Genomic DNA, 18,805 nt, shown 5'->3' with positions numbered 1-18,805 from the left:
TCCACGTTGCTGCAGCTCAGTTGGCTTAGAGGTCAACTTTCACGCTGGTCTCACAGCCATAGAGACCATGGCTTATGAGAGAGAGCATAGAACTCTGGCTTCTGCTCCTTGAGGGTTGGAATTGTGAATTTTAGGGGTCTTATCCCCAGTTCCTGGGACTTTCCCAGTGGCTTAAGTGGTAAAGAACCCACCTGCCAGTGCAGGAGATGTGGGTTTGATCCCTGGGTGGGGAAGATGCCCTGGAGGAGGAAATGGCAGCCCACTCCAGTATTCTTGTCTGGAAAATCCCACAGACAGAGGATCCTGGCAGGCTACAGTCCATGGGGTCACAAGAGAGTCAGACACGACTGAGCATGCACGCACATCTCCAATCCCAGCACGGTGCTGCCACACGGAAAGCTTCGTGATATGTTGATTTAACCAGGTAAACTTCATTCATTTCCCCTTCTGCCTGATCCAAACTTGTGTTTCTGTTCTTTCTTAAATTCTACTCTCCCTCTGTCCAGCTGGATGGGTAATTGCATGACCATCCTCCTCTCACCCACAGAATGTCCTCCTCCATCCCCACCCTCCTGAATGACTCCTCTCACATTCCTGAGCTGCCTTGGGGGCTCAGAGTGGTCCCCTTTTGACCCAGAAGTTTCTGTCCCCCATGGCCTGGACCCTTGGGGAAGTTCAGTCTGAAGACTCTTGGGGAATCTTCAAAGTGAAAGATTCTTAGGACAAGGTTGTAGGGCTTTGGTAGGATTATCCTGTCTTATAATCATGCCTTAGCCCCAGGTCAGCACAGATCCTGTGTTTTACTAAGATACCCTCTCTCTGAGCCATAATCATAGGCTGGCTTACGGCTTCCCATGTGGTGTAGTGGTAAAGAATCCACTTGCCAATACAGGAGTTGCAGGAAAAGCAGGTTCAATCCCTGGGTTGGGAAGATCCCCTAGAGAAGGAAACGGCAACCCACTTCAGGATTCGTCCCTGGAAAATCCCATGGACCGAGGAACCTGGCAGGCTATAGTCCATGGAGTTGCAAAGAGTCAGACACAGACAGACTATGCACACATGCATGGTTGGCTTATTGCAAAATCAAGCCCCACTCAAACTTGGTTATAATTTTCAGTGGCTGCTATCACCATTAATGCATCAAGTCCTTCTTAGGTGCCTGCTATATGCCAGTTACTGTCCCAGGTCCTTGGAACATAGCAGTGAACAAGACAAAGTCCTCATGGAATTTATGTTTTGGTGGGAGATCAAAACAGGAAATAATAGCTGCATATTATAGATGTGATGTAATATAAGTTTCAGGAAGTATTATGTGATATAAATGAAAAGGTGTAAGAATATTTAAGTAACGGGGTGATGGCTATTTTAGGGTGGGATTGCCTCTCTGATGCGATGACACTTGAGAAGAAATAAGACGCACATTTCATGGGGGAAAGGTGAGGCAACAGAGGTAACAGTAAGTGCAAAGTCTTGAGCTTAACAGTTGCTTCACTTCAAGCTCTTTAGTAACTGTAGCCATGAAATTAAAACATGCTTGCTCCTTGGAGGAAAAGCTATGACAAGCTAGACAGCGTATTAAAAAGCAGAGACATCAATTTGCTGACAAAGGTCCATCTAGTCAAAGCTGTGGGTTTTGCAGTAGTCATGTCTGGATGTGACAGTTAGACCATATAGAAGCCTGAGTGTGGAAGAATTGATGCTTTTCAACTGTGGCATTGGAGAAGACTCTTGGACTGCAAGGAGATCCAACCAGTCCATCCTAAAGGAAATCAACCCTGAATATTCATTGGAAGGACTGATGCTGAAATTGAAGCTCCGATACTTTGGCCACTTGACGCAAAGAGCTGACTCATTTGAAGAGACCCTCATGTTGGGAAAGATTGAAGGCAGAATGAGAAGGGGACGACAGAGGATGAGATGGTTGGATGGCATCACTGACTCAATGGACATGAGTTTGAGCAAGCTCTGGGGGTTGGTGATGGACAGGGAAGCCTAGCATGCTGCAATCCATGGGGTTGCAAAGAGTCGGACATGACTGAGCGACTGAACAACAAGCTCTTCACCTCCTTAATGCCTTCATGATTTGGATACAGCTTCTCATTTCTTTCCCCCTGGATATATGGAAGGAAAGTCAGGTGAACTGGGATAAAGCAAATGGAGGCAGGTCAGAGGAAAGATAGAATCTTCCACCTGTTTGGCCACAATTGGTGACCCCAGCTGGGCAATTGGTGTTCAGCTGTGTGGGACTGAGCCAGCCAACCAAGTGTCATGTTGCTGCCGTGGCTGGATGTACTGAGCAGAAAGTCTGGAGAAGGGCTGGTGGGGTCCACAGAAACTGAATTAGGCCATGAAGACAGGCCTGGCTCTTCTGACTCAGCTGGGCTGATGAAGCAGACAGTGGAACTATTTGCAAGGGACAGTGGAGAGGTTTTTAGGGGACAGTGGAGTTGTTGGCAGGTAGCTTCTCTAAGGATGCACTGTGGTGATGCTGAAAAACTTTTGTGATCCCCCTTCAAACACCACATTCCCTTCCAGTCCTGATGCTCACCTCCTCCAGCACCCTTATCTTTCCTTTTTGCCCTTAGTTGTCCCACCCTTCAGCCCACAGGTAAAGGAGGCTCCTCGGCCCAGGGAAGGATCACACACACACACACACACACACACACACACACACACACACACACACTGCAAGACACACAGTGGCATTCTTGGCTTTGACCTCCAGAAAAGAGTTGGGAGCCAGTGCTTTGGAATTCAAGAGCCAAACTTTTTTTTTTATTTTAAAGTTCTCCCAAGTTTTGCTTCAGGTACCAGACACAGAGCTTGGGGCACTGAGGGAGCACTCCTGCTGTGGAAAGAAGATGCCATCAGAGGGTAGCCATTCTCTTAGTAAATAGGAGGAAAGAACCTTTACTCTGGGGGAAGGAAGAAGGTGGGGTGGACTTGGCCAGGCAAGAGGAAAGAGTCGGGCTGCCCCAAGCCACCTCCTCGAAGCTGGACACCTGGGGAGCTGGAGGATGAGTCTGGGATTGTGGTGCAGAGGAGATTTGCATCCAGTTTGCTCATGTGTGGCCCAGGGAATTGCAAACCTCTAGAGATCCCGGTACCCAGAACTAGACCCATTTTGAGAACTGGAGGGTCTAGAGGGGCAGCAGAGACCGTGAAGTCAGGATGAGGAGTCAGGTCCTAATGGGGACCAGGCAGCAGACACAGTGAGGAAAAGGCATCACTGTGTCAGACCCTTCCCCCAAACCCACACGGATCTGCAAGGGAGTAGGGAGAAGCCTTGTGGGCAGATGCCCCCGGCATGGATGAAAATCGTAAGGGATTGAGTTAAAGTCCTTTGACAAGAGTTTTCCTGCTACATCCCATTCACGGGGGCTCATGTGGGGTTCAGGTCCAGGGAAGGGAAGTTTCTCCTCTGAACACTTTAAGCTTTGTGACTGTGAGATTCCTATCTGCAATGCTCAATGTGTGACCTGCTTGCTGGAATACCTTGGGGTCCCTGGAGAAGGCGGACTAATGCAGAAGACGGGCCAGAGCAGACTGGCTGACTCTTTGGAGGAAGGTTCTTGGATACCTATCAGCTTCCTAGGAAGCTGCTGTAACAAAGTAACACAAACTGGGATGGCTGAAAACATGGAAATGTATTCCCTAACAGCTGTAGAGGCCTGACGCCCCAAACTGAGGCCCCGGCAGAACCAGCTGAAAGCTCAAGCTCTGGGCCTCTCTCTCTCTTGCCTCCTGGTGTTGCCAGCCATTCTGGACATCTCTTGGGTTGTGGACACATCACTTCAGGCTCAGTCTCCATCTTCATGGGGACTCTTTCCTCCCTGCCATCACACCAGCCTCCCTCTTCTCATAACGACACCTGTCGTATCAGATTAGGGCCCATCCTCGTGACCTCTTTTAGGCTTGACTATGTCTGCAAAAGCTATTTCCAAACATACCACATTCACAGGTACCAACCAGGGTGAGGACTTTGGTATATCTTTTTGGAGGGACACGATTCAGGTCACATTAGAGAACTAAGTTGCAGAAACTCATTTATTTTGTTTGTATCCTGCTTGGATGCTGGGTTTAGAGAAGTCAGATTGCAGAACCTACCTCTTTCTCAAAGGCATTTTACAATCTATTCACATTTCTAAGGCAAAGAATCAAAACCTACAAATCTGTTCATAAACTGTTCAGCAAAGGCCTGTTTCTTTCTGAGACTTGGGAACTGATAGCATCCGGTTTTTCTGCTCTGGGGCAGCTCTGGTACCCTGACCTGGTGAGGCATGCAGGTCTGCACAGCACACCCACCCACGATGGGGTTCACTATTTCCATGGGTGAAACTCATCCTGAGACCTCTGATTTCTGGGAGCTGGAAAGAACCAGGCACATGTAATTCACATACAAAGAAATAACAGGTGGCAACTCTGTGTATCAAAAGCCTTCCCCTTCATGCCCCACAGAGATGGATGCACACCACGTGGGTCTAACAGAGGAGAAGGCCGACTGTAATTCTACCACCTCCCCCACACCCAAGCAAGCAGCAAGAGAGACAGTGAACAAAAACAAACCCAGTGAAGCTGGAACCTACTTCCTTCTCCTCCCCAGGGCTTTGCAGAATCGAAGAGAGCAAGATGACGTGTGGGGGCAACTTTATAAAAATGTTTCCTGTAAAATAATGTGCTAAAAGTCTGGTGATAAATTCAAGAAATTTCTCCCTGAAGGAAAACACAAGGAATTCTGAAGGTATACCCTGATCTCGTGACTCAAAGTGAATAATGTTCAATTATCCCAGGAAGGTAAGTTGTAGACAGAAGGAGAGAAACGGAAGGCACATGGCATGGAGTTTTCCTCCTTTTTGTATTTATAGGATAGCTTCATGGGCTGGACCTCTCAGCAGGATGCTGTAGAGATTAAAAGATGAGCATCACTTTTGCTAAAGCAGTTTAGTAGGCTGGGGAACTTACGTCTACACACAGTCTCTCTCTGTCTCCCTCTTGGTCATACCCTGCACAGTATGTTATTTCAGTTGTAGCAAAAATACCTTTTATAGACTGATCAACATTTGGCCTCTCACCTATCAAAGGTTCACACCAGTTGGAAAACCAGGGATTATTAAGCACTGCTTACAAATGCGTCTCTAAACGCTACCAAATAAAAATGCTAATGGATATTTTAATTGTGTAAAAAGGGAGATGGATAGATTGATTACTTGCATACTATCTGGATAAGAGACTGTTTTTACAGTTTCTTACACCAAATTAATGCTTGAAATACCATCGGGAGCCCAGGTTGCCACTGTTTTAGGTCCTTCTCTGGCCCCTTCTTTACACATTTTAAATTTCCAAATCCAAGAGCTGGTGATTTAAGTGCCTCAGCTCTGTGTTTTGCCCTTTTTATTGTTGTCAGTGGTGGTGGTGATGGAGATGGTGGTGGTGGTAGAGGTAGGGGTCATGTGATGGTGGTGGTGCGGGTGGTGGTGGTGATGGAGATGGTGGTGGTGGTGCAGGTCGGGGTGATGGCGATAGTGGTGATGGTGGTGATGGTGGTGTTGATGGAGATAATGGTGATGGAGATGGTGGTGGTGTTGATGGAGATAGTGATGCTGGTGGAGGTAGGGGTGGTGATGGTGGTGGCAATGGTGGTGATGGGGGTGGTGGTGATGGAGATGATGGTGGTGGTGATCATGAAGGTGGTGATGGAGATGGTGGTGGTGTTGATGGAGATAGTGATGCTGGTGGAGGTAGGGGTGGTGATGGTGGTGGCAATGGTGGTGATGGGGGTGGTGGTGATGGAGATGATGGTGGTGGTGATCATGAAGGTGGTGATGGAGATGGTGGTGGTGTTGATGGAGATAGTGATGCTGGTGGAGGTAGGGGTGGTGATGGTGGTGGCAATGGTGGTGATGGGGGTGGTGGTGATGGAGATGATGGTGGTGGTGATCATGAAGGTGGTGATGGAGATGGTGGTGGTGTTGATGGAGATAGTGATGCTGGTGGAGGTAGGGGTGGTGATGGTGGTGGCAATGGTGGTGATGGGGGTGGTGGTGATGGAGATGATGGTGGTGGTGATCATGAAGGTGGTGATGGAGATGGTGGTGTTGATGGAGATAGTGATGCTGGTGGAGGTAGGGGTGGTGATGGCGGTGGTGAGGGTGGTGGTGATGATGGAGATGGTGGTGATGGAGATGATGGTGGTGGTGATCATGAAGGTGGTGATGGAGATGGTGGTGGTGTGGTTGTGGTGATGGTGGTGGTGGGGGAGGTGGGTGTGGTTGTGGTGATGGAGATGGCGGTGGTGTTGATGGAGATGGTGGTGGTGGTGCAGGTAGGGCTGGGGTGATAGTGGTGATGGTCTGTGTGGGTTGAGGGTGGTGGTGTGTGGGATGGAGATTGCAAGTGCATGGAGGGGGTGGGAATATCCATCGCATGACTTTCAAATGGTTCTAGGCAATAAGGAAAAGACAGAAGATTTTCAGGTTGGGAGTTTAAATGATAACAGTTTGCAGGTACATTTTTAAAGCACTCTGATGGTTATTTTCTGTAAACTAATGGTTCTCAGCCCTGGCTGCCTAGTAAAAGCATGTGGGGAGCTTTGAAAACATATCAGTGCCGTAGGTCCCTGCTGAGATTCTGACTTAATTAGTTTGGGGTGAAGAACAGACGTGGAAGTATTTTAAAATCTCTCTCTGGGAGATGCTAAGGGACAGAGGGCGTGTGGAACCATGGCCGGGCAAACAGAGCATCCCAATGAGGACCAAGGAACACCGGGGGGATGATCCAGGTCAGATGGTACCACCTCCCCTGTAGGAACAACCTTGTCATCAGTCTGGTTGATAGTAGAGCCACACACTTTCTTTCTTTCTTTCTTTTTTTTTTAATTGAAGCATAACTCCATTTCTTATTATAAAATATTTTAAAAATTCAGGAATGGACACAAAATATCCATGCTCTCACTTTCAGATTTAATATTGGGTATTAGTATTCTGCCATATATCTTCTGCATCCATTTTGAAAAAGTGGCTCTTAAAAGATATCTGTTAAGGGCTTCCCTAGTGGCTCAGTGGTAAAGAATCTGCCTGCCAATGCAGGAGGCACAGGTTCAATCCCTGATCTGGAAAGATCCCATGTGCCATAGAGGGATGAAGCCCGTGTGCCACAGCCACTGAGCTGATGTGCCCGAGAGCCCATGCTTCACAGTAAGAGTAGGTCCCCCCCCTACTGCAACTAGAGAAAAGCCTGCACAGCAGTGAAGACCCAGCACAGCCCCAAATAAAGAAATACCATTATTTTAAAAAATTAAAAAAAAATCTGTTACTCATGAATGGATTGAAAAATTTGGAGTGTTTTGGGGCAAATGTACTGTGAAGGTATGTTGCTCATTGAGGGCTCTTCTATGTAATTTTCTCTTTAGTAAAAATATTAAAAAGCAGAAATATTACTTTGCCAACAAAGGTTCGTCTAGTTAAAGCTATGGTTTTTCCAGTGGTCATGTATGGATGTGCGAGTTGGACTGTGAAGAAAGCTGAGCGCTGAAGAACTGATGCTTTTGAACTATGGTGTTGGAGAAGACTCTTGAGAGTCCCTTGGACTGCAAGGAGATCCAACCAGTCCATCCTAAAGGAGACCAGTCCTGGGTGTTCATTTGAAGGACTGATGCTGAGGCTGAAATTCCAATACTTTGGCTACCTCATGTGAAGAGTTGACTCTTTGGAAAAGACCCTGATGCTGGGAGGGATTGGGGGCAGGAGGAGAAGGGGACGACAGAGGATGAGATGGCTGGATGGCATCACCGACTCGATGGACATGAGTTTGGGTGAACTCCGGGAGTTGGTGATGGACAGGGAGGCCTGGTGTGCTGCAATTCATGGAGTCGCAAAGAGTCGGACACGACTGAGCGACTGAACTGAACTGAACTGAAAAGTGAGGAAAGGCTTCCCAGGTGGCACTAGAGGCAGGGGACTTAAGAGAGGGGGTTCGATCTCTGTTTCAGGAAGATCCCTGGAGGAGGGCATGGCAATCCACTCCAGTATTCTTGCCTGGAGAATCACCATGGGCAGAGGAGCCTGGCAGGCTACAGTCCATGGGGTTGCACAGAGTTGGACACACCTGTAGTGACTTGGCACACATGCACGGAAGTGAGGAAACTGAGGAGAGGCAAGGGCAGAGCCTGCAGGGTGGACGAAGATGGGACAATGGAATGGGAGAAGGGGCAAAGGGGGAGCCTGAGGCTGAGGATGTCTAAGGCACCCTCTAGAGTGCCCACTGCTGGCCCTAACGGTGGCTGATCGTGTTTTTATTAAGGAGTTTTTTTTTTTTTTTTTTTTTTTTTAAGAAAAAATTGCAATTCAGGAAAGTTAGCACTTGCAAGAATTTTCTCTTTCTGTGTCACCCATTTGGTTCCTTCCATAGCTTTGAACCAAGTTCCTGGGTATTCCTTTTGATCCTGTCCCATTTTTTGCAGAAACATGTTGATTTTTTTGTTCAGAACCTCCTCCAGGACACTGCCTGCCTCCACCACTTTATAAGTGGTTATTTGTGTGGGCTATCCCCCATGGCTGAGGGAAGACTTTCTTTGCTCTGCTGATTATTCCGTTATTCAGAATGGCTGCCTTTGGACATTTCTTTCCAATTAGTATTACTTTGGGTTCTGGGTTGTATTCCTAGGACAGCAACCAAAATGTCCTTTGTCCTTCTATTTGAAAACATCTATTTTTAAAAAGGGTGTAAAAGGTAGACTTTAATTTTAAAATACTTCAATAAATAACCTCTCCCAAGTTCCTGTAATTTCCTTTGGCAGAGACACACTAGATACACACCAGAGCCACGTCAAAAATAGACACAAACAGGCTGGGCTGGCCTCCTTCTCTCTCCTTCTTCCCTCAGATCCTCTCCAGCATCATGCCCTCTGAAATCTTAAAGTGATCTGTTAAACTATAGTGTAATCAAAACCCTATCAGCCTCTATCACTTTTTTACTTCAGGAAGCCTTGTAATTCTTGCTTAACCATTCAAAAGCAAAACAAAAACCAGAGATATAAAGGAGATGATTTGTGAAGCTCAGTTCTAGAAGAGTATTCATTATTCATCCTTCCTTGATGTCTTCTCATAAAGCGAACAAGGCACTCGGCAAAACAGTGGAAGTTACTCAGAGCCTTGCAACATTAGCGTCACCAGGGAGCTTGCCAGAAATGCAGAATCCCAGGCTGCACCCCAGACCGCTTGAATCACAATCTGCCCTTTCATTAAGAGCCTCTGATGCTTCCCAAACACGCTGAAGTTTGAGAAACATGAACTTGTCTCACAAGATCAGCACTCCCACAGGCAATGTTAATTTAGCTGCCTAGAAAATTGGGCTTACAACTTTTGAGACCATTCTTAAGTAGTTTAAGGAAAATAAAACAGCAGTGTGCTGTGCTTAGTCATGTCCAACTCTTTGCAACCCCATGGACTGTAGCTACCAGGCTCCTCTGTCCATGGGGATTCTCCAGGCAAGAATATTGAAGTGGGTTGCCATGCCCTTTTCCAGGGGATCTTCCCAACCCAGGGATCGAACCTATGTCTCCCGCATTGCTGGCAGATTCTTTACCATCTGCACCACCAGGGAATCCCAAGAATACTGGAGTGAGCAGCCTATTCCTTCTCCAGGGGATCTTCCCAACCCAGGAATCAAACTGGGGTCCTCGCAATGCAGGTGGATTCTTTATCATCTGAGCCACCAGGGAAGTCCTAAACAGCAATACACCAACATCTCCAACTTTCTTTCGTTAACACTGAGGCGATGTTTCCAATGCATGTTTTTCAAAAGAACCCAGAGAATATCACTTTATTTTAAAACTGTGTTCACTGTGTCCTATTTACTTTTTAACTAAAATTATATATGTTTAAAAAGGAAGAGAAACACATACAGCTTCTGAGTCATGCCAAATCAGCTTCTTTCTGAAACCCAAGTTAACAGTCCCGGCGTTTAGAGATGAGGAAAAGAAGGGCTTTTCTTAAAGCTTCATGAGGCAACACAGCTTTGTCTTCAAAGATCTACAAGATCAAGAACTGCAAGTTTGGCTGCTGGAAAATGGGAAGAGCCCAGAATTAACCAGGAGAGAGTGGGAAGCTGGATATCTTAGCTCCCCTGGGACATCTGCCCCTAGTGGAGGAGCATAACTCTCTTGAATAGGGCTAGTTTTGTTTCTGCCTGAAGACAGCATCCCTGCTTTGAAGACGGTGACTTTTGTCCCCACACGCTCTGCCCATGACTCATCAACATCTCTGCCCCCGACTCCCTATCCTACCAGCTTCCCCCAGGGCTGAACTTCCACCCTCCGAAGGTCATCCTTTGGAAGAGTCTGTGGTTAACAATGTCCACCCCTCTTGCCTCTGTCTCTCCCACCTCTCCAGGACATCGTCCTTTGTTTGATGGATGCCTTCTCTAAGCACAGGGGGAGTTGGAGGTGAGGTGGAGACCTAGGGGTGTCAGGGATTCCACCCCCAAGCCTGACAGCGGTACTTTGCTTGTTCCAGTTCCCTGTTTTGAATGATGGAAACTCAGGGTGAAGTCTTCATGTAGAATCTTGTAGTTTCTCAGGGTAAAGTCAGACCCCCAAGAGCAGGACCATTTCCATAAGTTTGTTCTCTACGTCTGTAACTCTGTTTCTGCTTTGTAGAGGAGGGTAAGGTGTGCCGAGGGATAATCTGGGAGATTGGGACTGACATATACACACTACTCATACAGAATAGATAACTAAGAAGGACCAGCCCGGGGCTGCCCACCTCACACACCAGTAATAAGGATCTACCGTCTAGCACAGGGAACTCTCCTACTCAATACTCTGTAATGACCTATATGGGAAAAGAATCTAAAAAAAGAGTGGATGTATATATAACTGATTCACCTTGCTCTACAGCAGAAACTAACAGAAATTGTCAATCAACTATACTCCTACAAAAATTAAAAAAATAAAAATAATAAAAGTTAAAAAAAAAAAGGACAGGAAGAGAGTTGAAAGTGGTCTGTGGGCATTGTTGTTCAGTTGCTCAGTCTTGTCCGACTCTTTGTGACCCCATGGACTGCAGCACGCCAGGCCTCCCTGTCCATCACCAACTCCTGGAGTTTACCCACACTCATGTCCATTGAGTCAGTGATGCCATCCAACCATCTCATCCTCTGTCGTTTGCTTCTTCCCCTGCCCTCAATCTTTCCCAACATCAGGGTCTTTTCCAATGAGTTGGCTCTTTGTATCAGGTGGCCAAAGTATTGTGTGGGCAGGGGGTAAACAAACTCCTTGAAGCCTTGTGGGAACATTCAGAGCTTCTCTCTGGCAAGAGCTGGTGTCTAACAGGGCAACAGATAAGCTGACTGCCTTCGGGAAGAATCAACCTGGGCTCTAGAGGCAGTGGGGATACTACACTGGCAAGCACATCCCTGCCAAAAACAGAGGCGCACGAAGGCAGCGCCTGGAGCAGGGATTTGTGTTTCAAATAGGAAGAGAAGAGGGGAGCATCTAGAGCCAGGACCGCAGGGGATTCATCTCCTGCCCAGACTCTGGGAGGAAGGGCCAGCAGGCTGGGATGAATCACAAAGCTGGTAAGGCGGGAAGCTGGTTCCGGTGGAAGCCCGAGATCCACGTGCAGGAACTCCGGCTGGAGTCTGCATCTTCCTGAAGGAGGTAAGCAGTTTCTCCATGCTGGGAAGACAGTCCTGGGGGGAACCCAGTTCTCGGCACTCTGGGAAGCTGCGTTGGGTTCAAATACCTCTTGAAGGCAGCCCTGCAAGGAGGCCTGCTTGCTGTTCCCTGGAGGATGGCTGAGTGGGGCAAGGACCCATCTCCCATCACCGGGCACCCCTCCCAAGGTGCTGCTCAGCAAGGAGACAGGACCGGTCAGTCCCAGGACCAGGTGAGGACAGTGACTTCCCAGACAGCCACCCCACGCTGGTGGAGCCATGGGGATGAGGAGAAGCCCAGTCACACTGCCTGTGGCACCAGGGATGACCGGGGCTGCCCACCTCAAACACCAGCCCAGGACTGCCCACCTCGAACAACAGCCCAGGACTGCCCACCTCGAACACCAGCCCAGGGCTGCCCACATCAAATACCAGCCCAGGACTGCCCACCTGGAGCACCAGCCCAGGGCTGCCCACCGCACACACCAGCCCAGGGCTGCACACCTCACACCAGCCCAGGGCTGCCCACCTCAAATACCAGCCCAGGACTGCCTACCTCGAGCACCAGCCAAGTACTGCCCACCTCATACACCAGCCCAGGGCTGCCCACCTCAACCCCCCCTTGGGTGGGTTTCATACACACGCTCATACTCAGAGAGAGGCCCTTCAGTGTAGATCACATGGACATGGCCTTCAGGTGTGGTTTTGGCAGAAGTGGGGCTGGCTGGGGGTTGCCAGGAAAAAGTGGATCTACAAATAAGGTCTATTATTCCTCTGAATTGCCGGTCTTACTAGCAAATAAAGTATTGCTTCCGATACTGCTGCCCAGGTGGCAGCTATTGGTAAAGAACCCACCTGACCATGCAGGAGACGAAAGAGACACAGGTTCAATCCCTGGGTTGGGAAGATCCCCTCGAGGAGGGCATGGCAACCCACTCCAGTACTCTCGCCTGGAGAATTCCATGGACAGAGGAGCCTGGCAGGCTATAGTCCATAGGCTTTCAAAGAGTTGAACACGACTGAAGCAGCTTAGCACGCAACCTGCACTGATACTGCTGTTTAGCTAAACACCAAGATGGTTTTTCTATAAGCAAAGTTGTCCCTTCCCCTGTCTTGCCTAGCCTCTTGCTTTGGCTCACAGTTGTGTCTGGGATGAAAGCTAAGGTCCTGCTGGTGGTGCACTGGCTCCCCTGTGGTTTCGCCCTTCCCCCTCTCCTCGCATCTCCTCCCCATGGCCCCCTCATTGTGCCAAGCCCATCCTTCCCCACGGCCACCTCTAATTGCCCGAGTTCATCAGGTGAGGGGATAGCCTGGCTCCTCTCGCTGGGTTCCACCAGAGTTAGGATCACCACACCTCACCCTGCTCCAGGACAGTGAGCCCACCCCCATCAGCTGTAGCTGTCCTATTCTGCTCCCCTCTCAGTAGGAAAGCCCCTTGAGCAGTACCACTGTGCCTCGGGCCTGGTGGGACCCATTCCCTGTTTGCTGAGAGAATCACCATCAAATGAGAATGTAGATGGAAAACCACTTCCTGTGCTGGAGCTCATGAGAGGGTTTAAGGGAGCATTCCTATTATTGTCGTGTAGTGAAACTTGAATACTATTCATGGAAAGCTGAACACCAAGAAAGGATGCTTTTGAACTGTGGTGTTGGAGAAGATGCTTGAGAGTCCCTTAGACTGCAAGGAGATCCAACCAGTCCATCCTAAAGGAGATCAGTCCTGACTGTTCTTTGGAAGGACTGATGCTGAAGCTGAAACTCCAATACTTTGGCCACTTGATGCGAAGGGTTGACTCATTTGAAAAGACCCTGATGCTGGGAAAGATTGAACGCAGGAGGAGAGGGGGACAACAGGGACAACAGAGGATGAGATGGTTGGATGGTTGGATGGCATCACCAACTCAAAGGATGTAAGTCTGAGTAAACTCTGGGAGTTGGTGATTGACAAGGAGGCCTGGCATGCTGCAGTCCATGGGGTCGCAAAGAGTCGGACACGACTGAGCAACTGAACTGAACTGAACCTTGAATGCTGGGCTGTGTACACTTGCTGTTGTGACTTCTTCATCCTGGCTGCCCTTTAAAAATCCCTTGGGAAGCTCTGATGAGATACCAGTGTGTCAGGGAGGGGGCATCACAAATCTGTTAAATCTGTATGGCTGGGGTGTCCAAGATGGTCCAGAGCATCATTTGTCTGAGTAACTCTGGCTGCTTATTTGAGCCTGGCATCTGTGGTTCTGTTGTTTTTCCTAGAATGGTCATCATGCTGGCTCCAGAGTCTTTACTGGTCGTGGAAGATTCCACTCTATATCGGCCACTGCAAAGTGCCTTTTGAGGATTGTTCCCAGTGGATTTAATTTCCTTTAAAATTTTGAAAATGTTGATAATATACTATCCATAAGTCTCTGGTGGCTCAGATGGTAAAGAATCCACCTTCAATGCAGGAGACCCAGGTTCAATCCCTGGGGTCAAGAAGATCCTCTGGAGAAGGAAATGGCAACCCACTCCAGTATTCTGCCTGGAGAATTCCGTGGAATGTATAGTCTGTGGGGCCGCAAAGAGTTGGAAGTGACTGAGCAACTTTCACTTTCACTGGCCAAGTAGACTATGAATGCTACTATTAAAAAACTGCCCTTGGCCAGACAGTTCTCGCTTTCTCTCTCCCCTTCTTTCTCCCTCTCTCTATGTCACCCCCTTCTCTCCACATCCCTCAAGTCTAAAAATTGTAAAATAATTTTGAGAAGCTAATATACTCCCACAGTTTTGCTGAATCTCTTAAAGTCTCTTCTAAAGGACTAGTCTAGGACATTCCTGGCCAGTGTGAATGTGGACTGAAGAGTGGATCTCAGATGTTGAAACAGCAGATGAGGGGAAGAGTTCGAGGTCAGATGCCTGGAATCCTGACTCTGATTACAAATCCTGGTGATCAGCCACCCACGTGAACTTGGGTTTGGTTCACCATCTACCAATGGGTTCAACAGGGTGTGCCATTCCTTACTGGGTTCTTATGAGGATCAACTGGCTTAACGATTAGGCTATGATCTCTGAAAACTTGTATCCGTCATCTGAGTTCCACCCCGGGAAAGTTTTTGCCCAATGTCTATATTAGTTCCTTCTTTATAAACGGCCTGGTCTTGCGGTTGAGTGGCTCAAGTGGGCACAGTTTCTGGCAGCTGAGAAAAACCTGCTCCAACTCTTTCAATGTTCTCACATCCAGTGAGGTTGCTTACGTGAGCAGTGGACCAGGGGATTGGAGCCTTGGTAGATAGCCTTTCTGTAGCCTGTAAACAGCCTTTCTGGAGGGCCATTTGGCAAAATGTTGTTAAGAGCTTTAAAAAACACTGACCCTTTTACCCAGCAATTCCATATATAATACTTTATGCCAATGATGCATTCTGATTTGATGTGTACAAAGATGGTTATAATAGTGGTGGTGATGACAAAGAAAGGGAAACAAATGTCCGAAATAAAGACAAAATAGATACACAGTAAATACGTTTTGGAGTCACTTACAATGCAGTCTTCACAATGATTCTCCACATTTATTCAATGATACTGAGTACCTATCACTCTCATATTGTGGACCATGTTTGTGATGCTAGGGATGGGTCAATGAGATGGTTAATTTTATGGGTCCACTTGACTGCACCACGAGGTGCCAAGATTAAAGGTTATTTCCAGGTGTGTCTGGGGGGCGTTGTTTTGGGATGAGATTAATGTTTGAATCGGTGGACTCAGTAAGGTAGATTTTCCACCCCTTCTCTTGTGTTAGACAGCATCCAGCCCACTGCAGGCCTGGATATAACAAAAGGTGGGGAAAGAAGGGTTTACCCCTGTTTCCCTGTCTCACTGCTTGAATTGGAACATCTCATCCCATCGTATCCTGTCTTCAGAATGAAATGCAAGTTATGAGCTCCCTTCGTTCTCAGGCAAGTACAGATCATGTTCAAGAAGTAGCCGGGGAGAGTGGTTTATTAGCAAGGGGGTTAAGGTCCCACCACAGAAGAGAGTAAGGCCAAAGGCATCTACAACCCATCTCCAGGTACTGACTCGGAAAGAAGCTGATGATGTATCAATATTATCAGGAGAGAAAAGCACGCAAGAGAATGGTGTTAAAAACAGTGATCCAGTTTTAGTTACAGACATAAATAAACTCATCTATTTACTGTATGTGCTATTTCCTTCTCTCTCCTCTCTCATTCCTTCCTTCCTTCCTGCACTCTGCCCTTCTGATTTCCTTTATACAAAAAGTTTATTTGAATCTTTACATTTTCCTCCACTGAATGTAGTTCACTGGTACAATGAATAAGTGAGAAACACCCAGGTAAAATAAATTGACTGTCTTTTATTGTCTTTAGTCAAGCTGTCTGAGCACAGGCTTTGTTAATCTCAAAATTTATGTAGTTTTCTGAATTAGCTATAAACATTCCTGGCTTTGTAGAAATCTTAAAATAATTGGAGAATTAAAATTGGCCAGTTACTTCAAAGGTAAGTGTTAACTCAGAGCAAGAAAAGATTGATTTCCAGAAATCTAGTCACACCCAAGATATAATTTCTCTACATTTCTATTGGTAGGAATTTCACCAGGATGGATCCAAACAGGGCCACTTGTATGGAAACCATACATAAAAAATTGTTATATAAGTTACAAGGTTTTTTAGGTATAAATGTGGAGACTGTCTTCTCTGGTGGCTCGGGTGGTAAAGAATCTGCCTGCAATTCGGGAGACCCGGTTTGATCCTGGATTAGGTAGATCCCTTGGAGAAGGGAATGGCAACTCACTCCAGTATTCTTGCCTGGAGAATCCCATGGACAAAGGAGTCTGGTGGGCTATAGTTCATGAGGTTGCAAAGAATTGGGCATGACTGAGTAACTAACACTTTCACTTTCTCCAGATTCATACATAAGCTTCTGTACATTTTGATACTCAGTTGTACCCACATGTATGGATGTGAGAGTTGGACTATAAAGAAAGCTGAGCACAGAAGAATTGATGCTTTTGAACTGTGGTGTTGGAGGAGACCCTTGAGAGTCCCTTGGACTGCAAGGAGATCCACCCAGTCCATCCTAAAGGAGATCAGCCCTGGGTGTTCATTGGAAGGACTGATGTTAAAGTTGAAACTCCAATACTTAGGCCACTTGATGCAAAGAGCTGACTCATTTGAAAAGACCCTGATGCTGGGAAAGATTGAGGGCAGGAGGAGAAGGGGACGACAGAGGATGAGATGGTTGGATGGCATCATTGACTCAATGGAATGAGTTTGAGTAAACTCCAGAGTTGGTGATGGACAGGGAGGCCTGGTGTGCTGCGGTTTATGGGGTTGCAAAGAGTAAGACACGACTGAGCAACTGAAGTGAACTGAACTGTATCGACGAGATTCAATATAAAATTCACTGTAAGGTTTTGATGGTTGAAAATGCTTGAAGAATGAGGTGGTCTTGTTTAAGTGAATTATTTGGATTATCTATTCCACCCAGGAGTAAAGAGAATTAAAGCCTAGGAGTCCTAGGATTTCAAATTCAGTTGTTAGACATTGTTCTAACCCATGTGCTCACTTCCCTGTGTTTGAGCATGATAGGCTGGGCACAGCTCAGCCTTTGATGCTGTGGGTATCCACAGTGCATTTGGGGGCATTGTTCTATCCATGTCAAAGAGTAAATAGGTGAAACTTATTTCACCATTAGAGGCTCCAAGGAGTGTCTGCATCCTGAACATCTTCCCTTGGCATTTAAAAAAAATGTAAAATCATTAAACTGCACATTATAATTTTCGATATCCTTTTAGAAGCAGGGGATAGGAAAAATAGCTCACTAATTTATTGAGTTTATTTCCCTGAATTATTCCTACTCTATAGCTGGGAAGTCTGATAGAGAAAGAAGTTCAATAACTCATCTAACAGGGCTCAGTATCCGTCAAAACTCAGTCTACAAAATGCAAGACTCAACATTAACAACGATCTCTTAGGCTTCTTGAGAGGAAACGTGTTATGCTTAATAGTATGAGGGCTTAGACCAGCATAGACATGTCAGCAACCAACGACCTGGAAATGACTGAGTTTCAATTTTTATATGACTCAGAAAAGTGAGCATGTGACTCACCTGGTCCTATCTGAAACCCACACTCATTCCTTTCCTCATCCATTCACACAACTGTGTTTGAATGGCAACCAAAATAGATGTATTTACTCGATCAAGATACTAAGAGAAGAAGACACTCATTCTCTCTTATGTCTCCCCTCTGGCCTCCATCTACAAAATCTGAGTGTTTTATTTCTTGTTCAGGTGGTCTTTACTGAACTTTTGGAGATGGCTACAATTGACTAGCTGGGATGATACATTCTGTATTCATCTTCCAAAGAGAGCGCTCTTTAAATAGTTTCAACAGTTTCAAATATTTCTATGGACTTCCCAGATGGCTCAGGGGTAAAGAATCTGCCTGCCAATGCAGGAGTTGCAGGAGAAGCAGGTTCAATCCCTGAGTCGGGGAGATCCCCTGGAGTAGGTAACAGCAACCGACTCTGGAATTCTTGCCTGAAAAATCCCATGGACAGAGGAGTCTGGTGGGCTACCGTCCATGGGGTTGCAAACAGTTAGACACCACTGAGCATGCATGCACTGAATATTTCTACTGGAATTGGAAAACTTCAGGCATCATAGAAATCTTATTCAAATATCACATAATGAACAACTCTTCCAAGATACACTTAGGGAGAAACACAGAGGGAGTGCAGTGATGTCTAAATCTAGCTCTTGTTTGCAAGAAGGTTAGTGCCTAGCAGAGCAGTAGAGCAGGGAGGGAGTAGTAACAGCCCAGGGAGTGGCTGCATGACAAAGCCCATGGAATGGTCTTCATAGAACAGTGGCCACAGAATGATGCCCATGGTGAGAGGGGCAGGCTCAATCATGACTGCACAACTTTGAATTTCAGTGGCATTTTCCAATATAATCGACATCTCAAATTTAGGGACCAGGACACTGAACTCAAGAAGTCACCTCATTTATCATTTTGATTCACTGAGACGACAGCACAGAAATTACCATCCTTTCCTTTCTAAGCGTTTGTAGGCTGTCAGAACATCTAGTCCAGGCCCATTTCCTTCCTCCCTGTTGGAAACCATGGCCAATTCCCCCTCCCACAGCCTCAGATTCCTTCTCT

At 46.9% G+C, this 18,805-nt stretch overlaps 1 protein-coding gene across 1 annotated transcript in view; it reads right to left on the bottom strand.

Annotated features, from left to right (window-relative positions):
* The window catches only part of LOC104984988 (leucine-rich repeat extensin-like protein 5), a 145,702-nt gene that overhangs the window by 38,797 nt on the left and 88,100 nt on the right, over positions 1–18,805 (bottom strand). Inside the window, 2 exon segments of the mRNA XM_010834977.1 lie at positions 5,725–5,781; positions 5,860–5,987. Coding sequence (XP_010833279.1) covers positions 5,725–5,781; positions 5,860–5,987 — 185 coding nt within the window.

Source organism: Bison bison, unplaced genomic scaffold (assembly GCF_000754665.1).
Source record: "Bison bison bison isolate TAMUID 2011002044 unplaced genomic scaffold, Bison_UMD1.0 scf7180017864037, whole genome shotgun sequence".
NCBI classification, from domain to species: Eukaryota; Metazoa; Chordata; class Mammalia; order Artiodactyla; family Bovidae; genus Bison; species Bison bison.
Note: the sequence above shows the minus strand (reverse complement) of the source record. Positions and strands in the feature narration are given on the sequence as shown.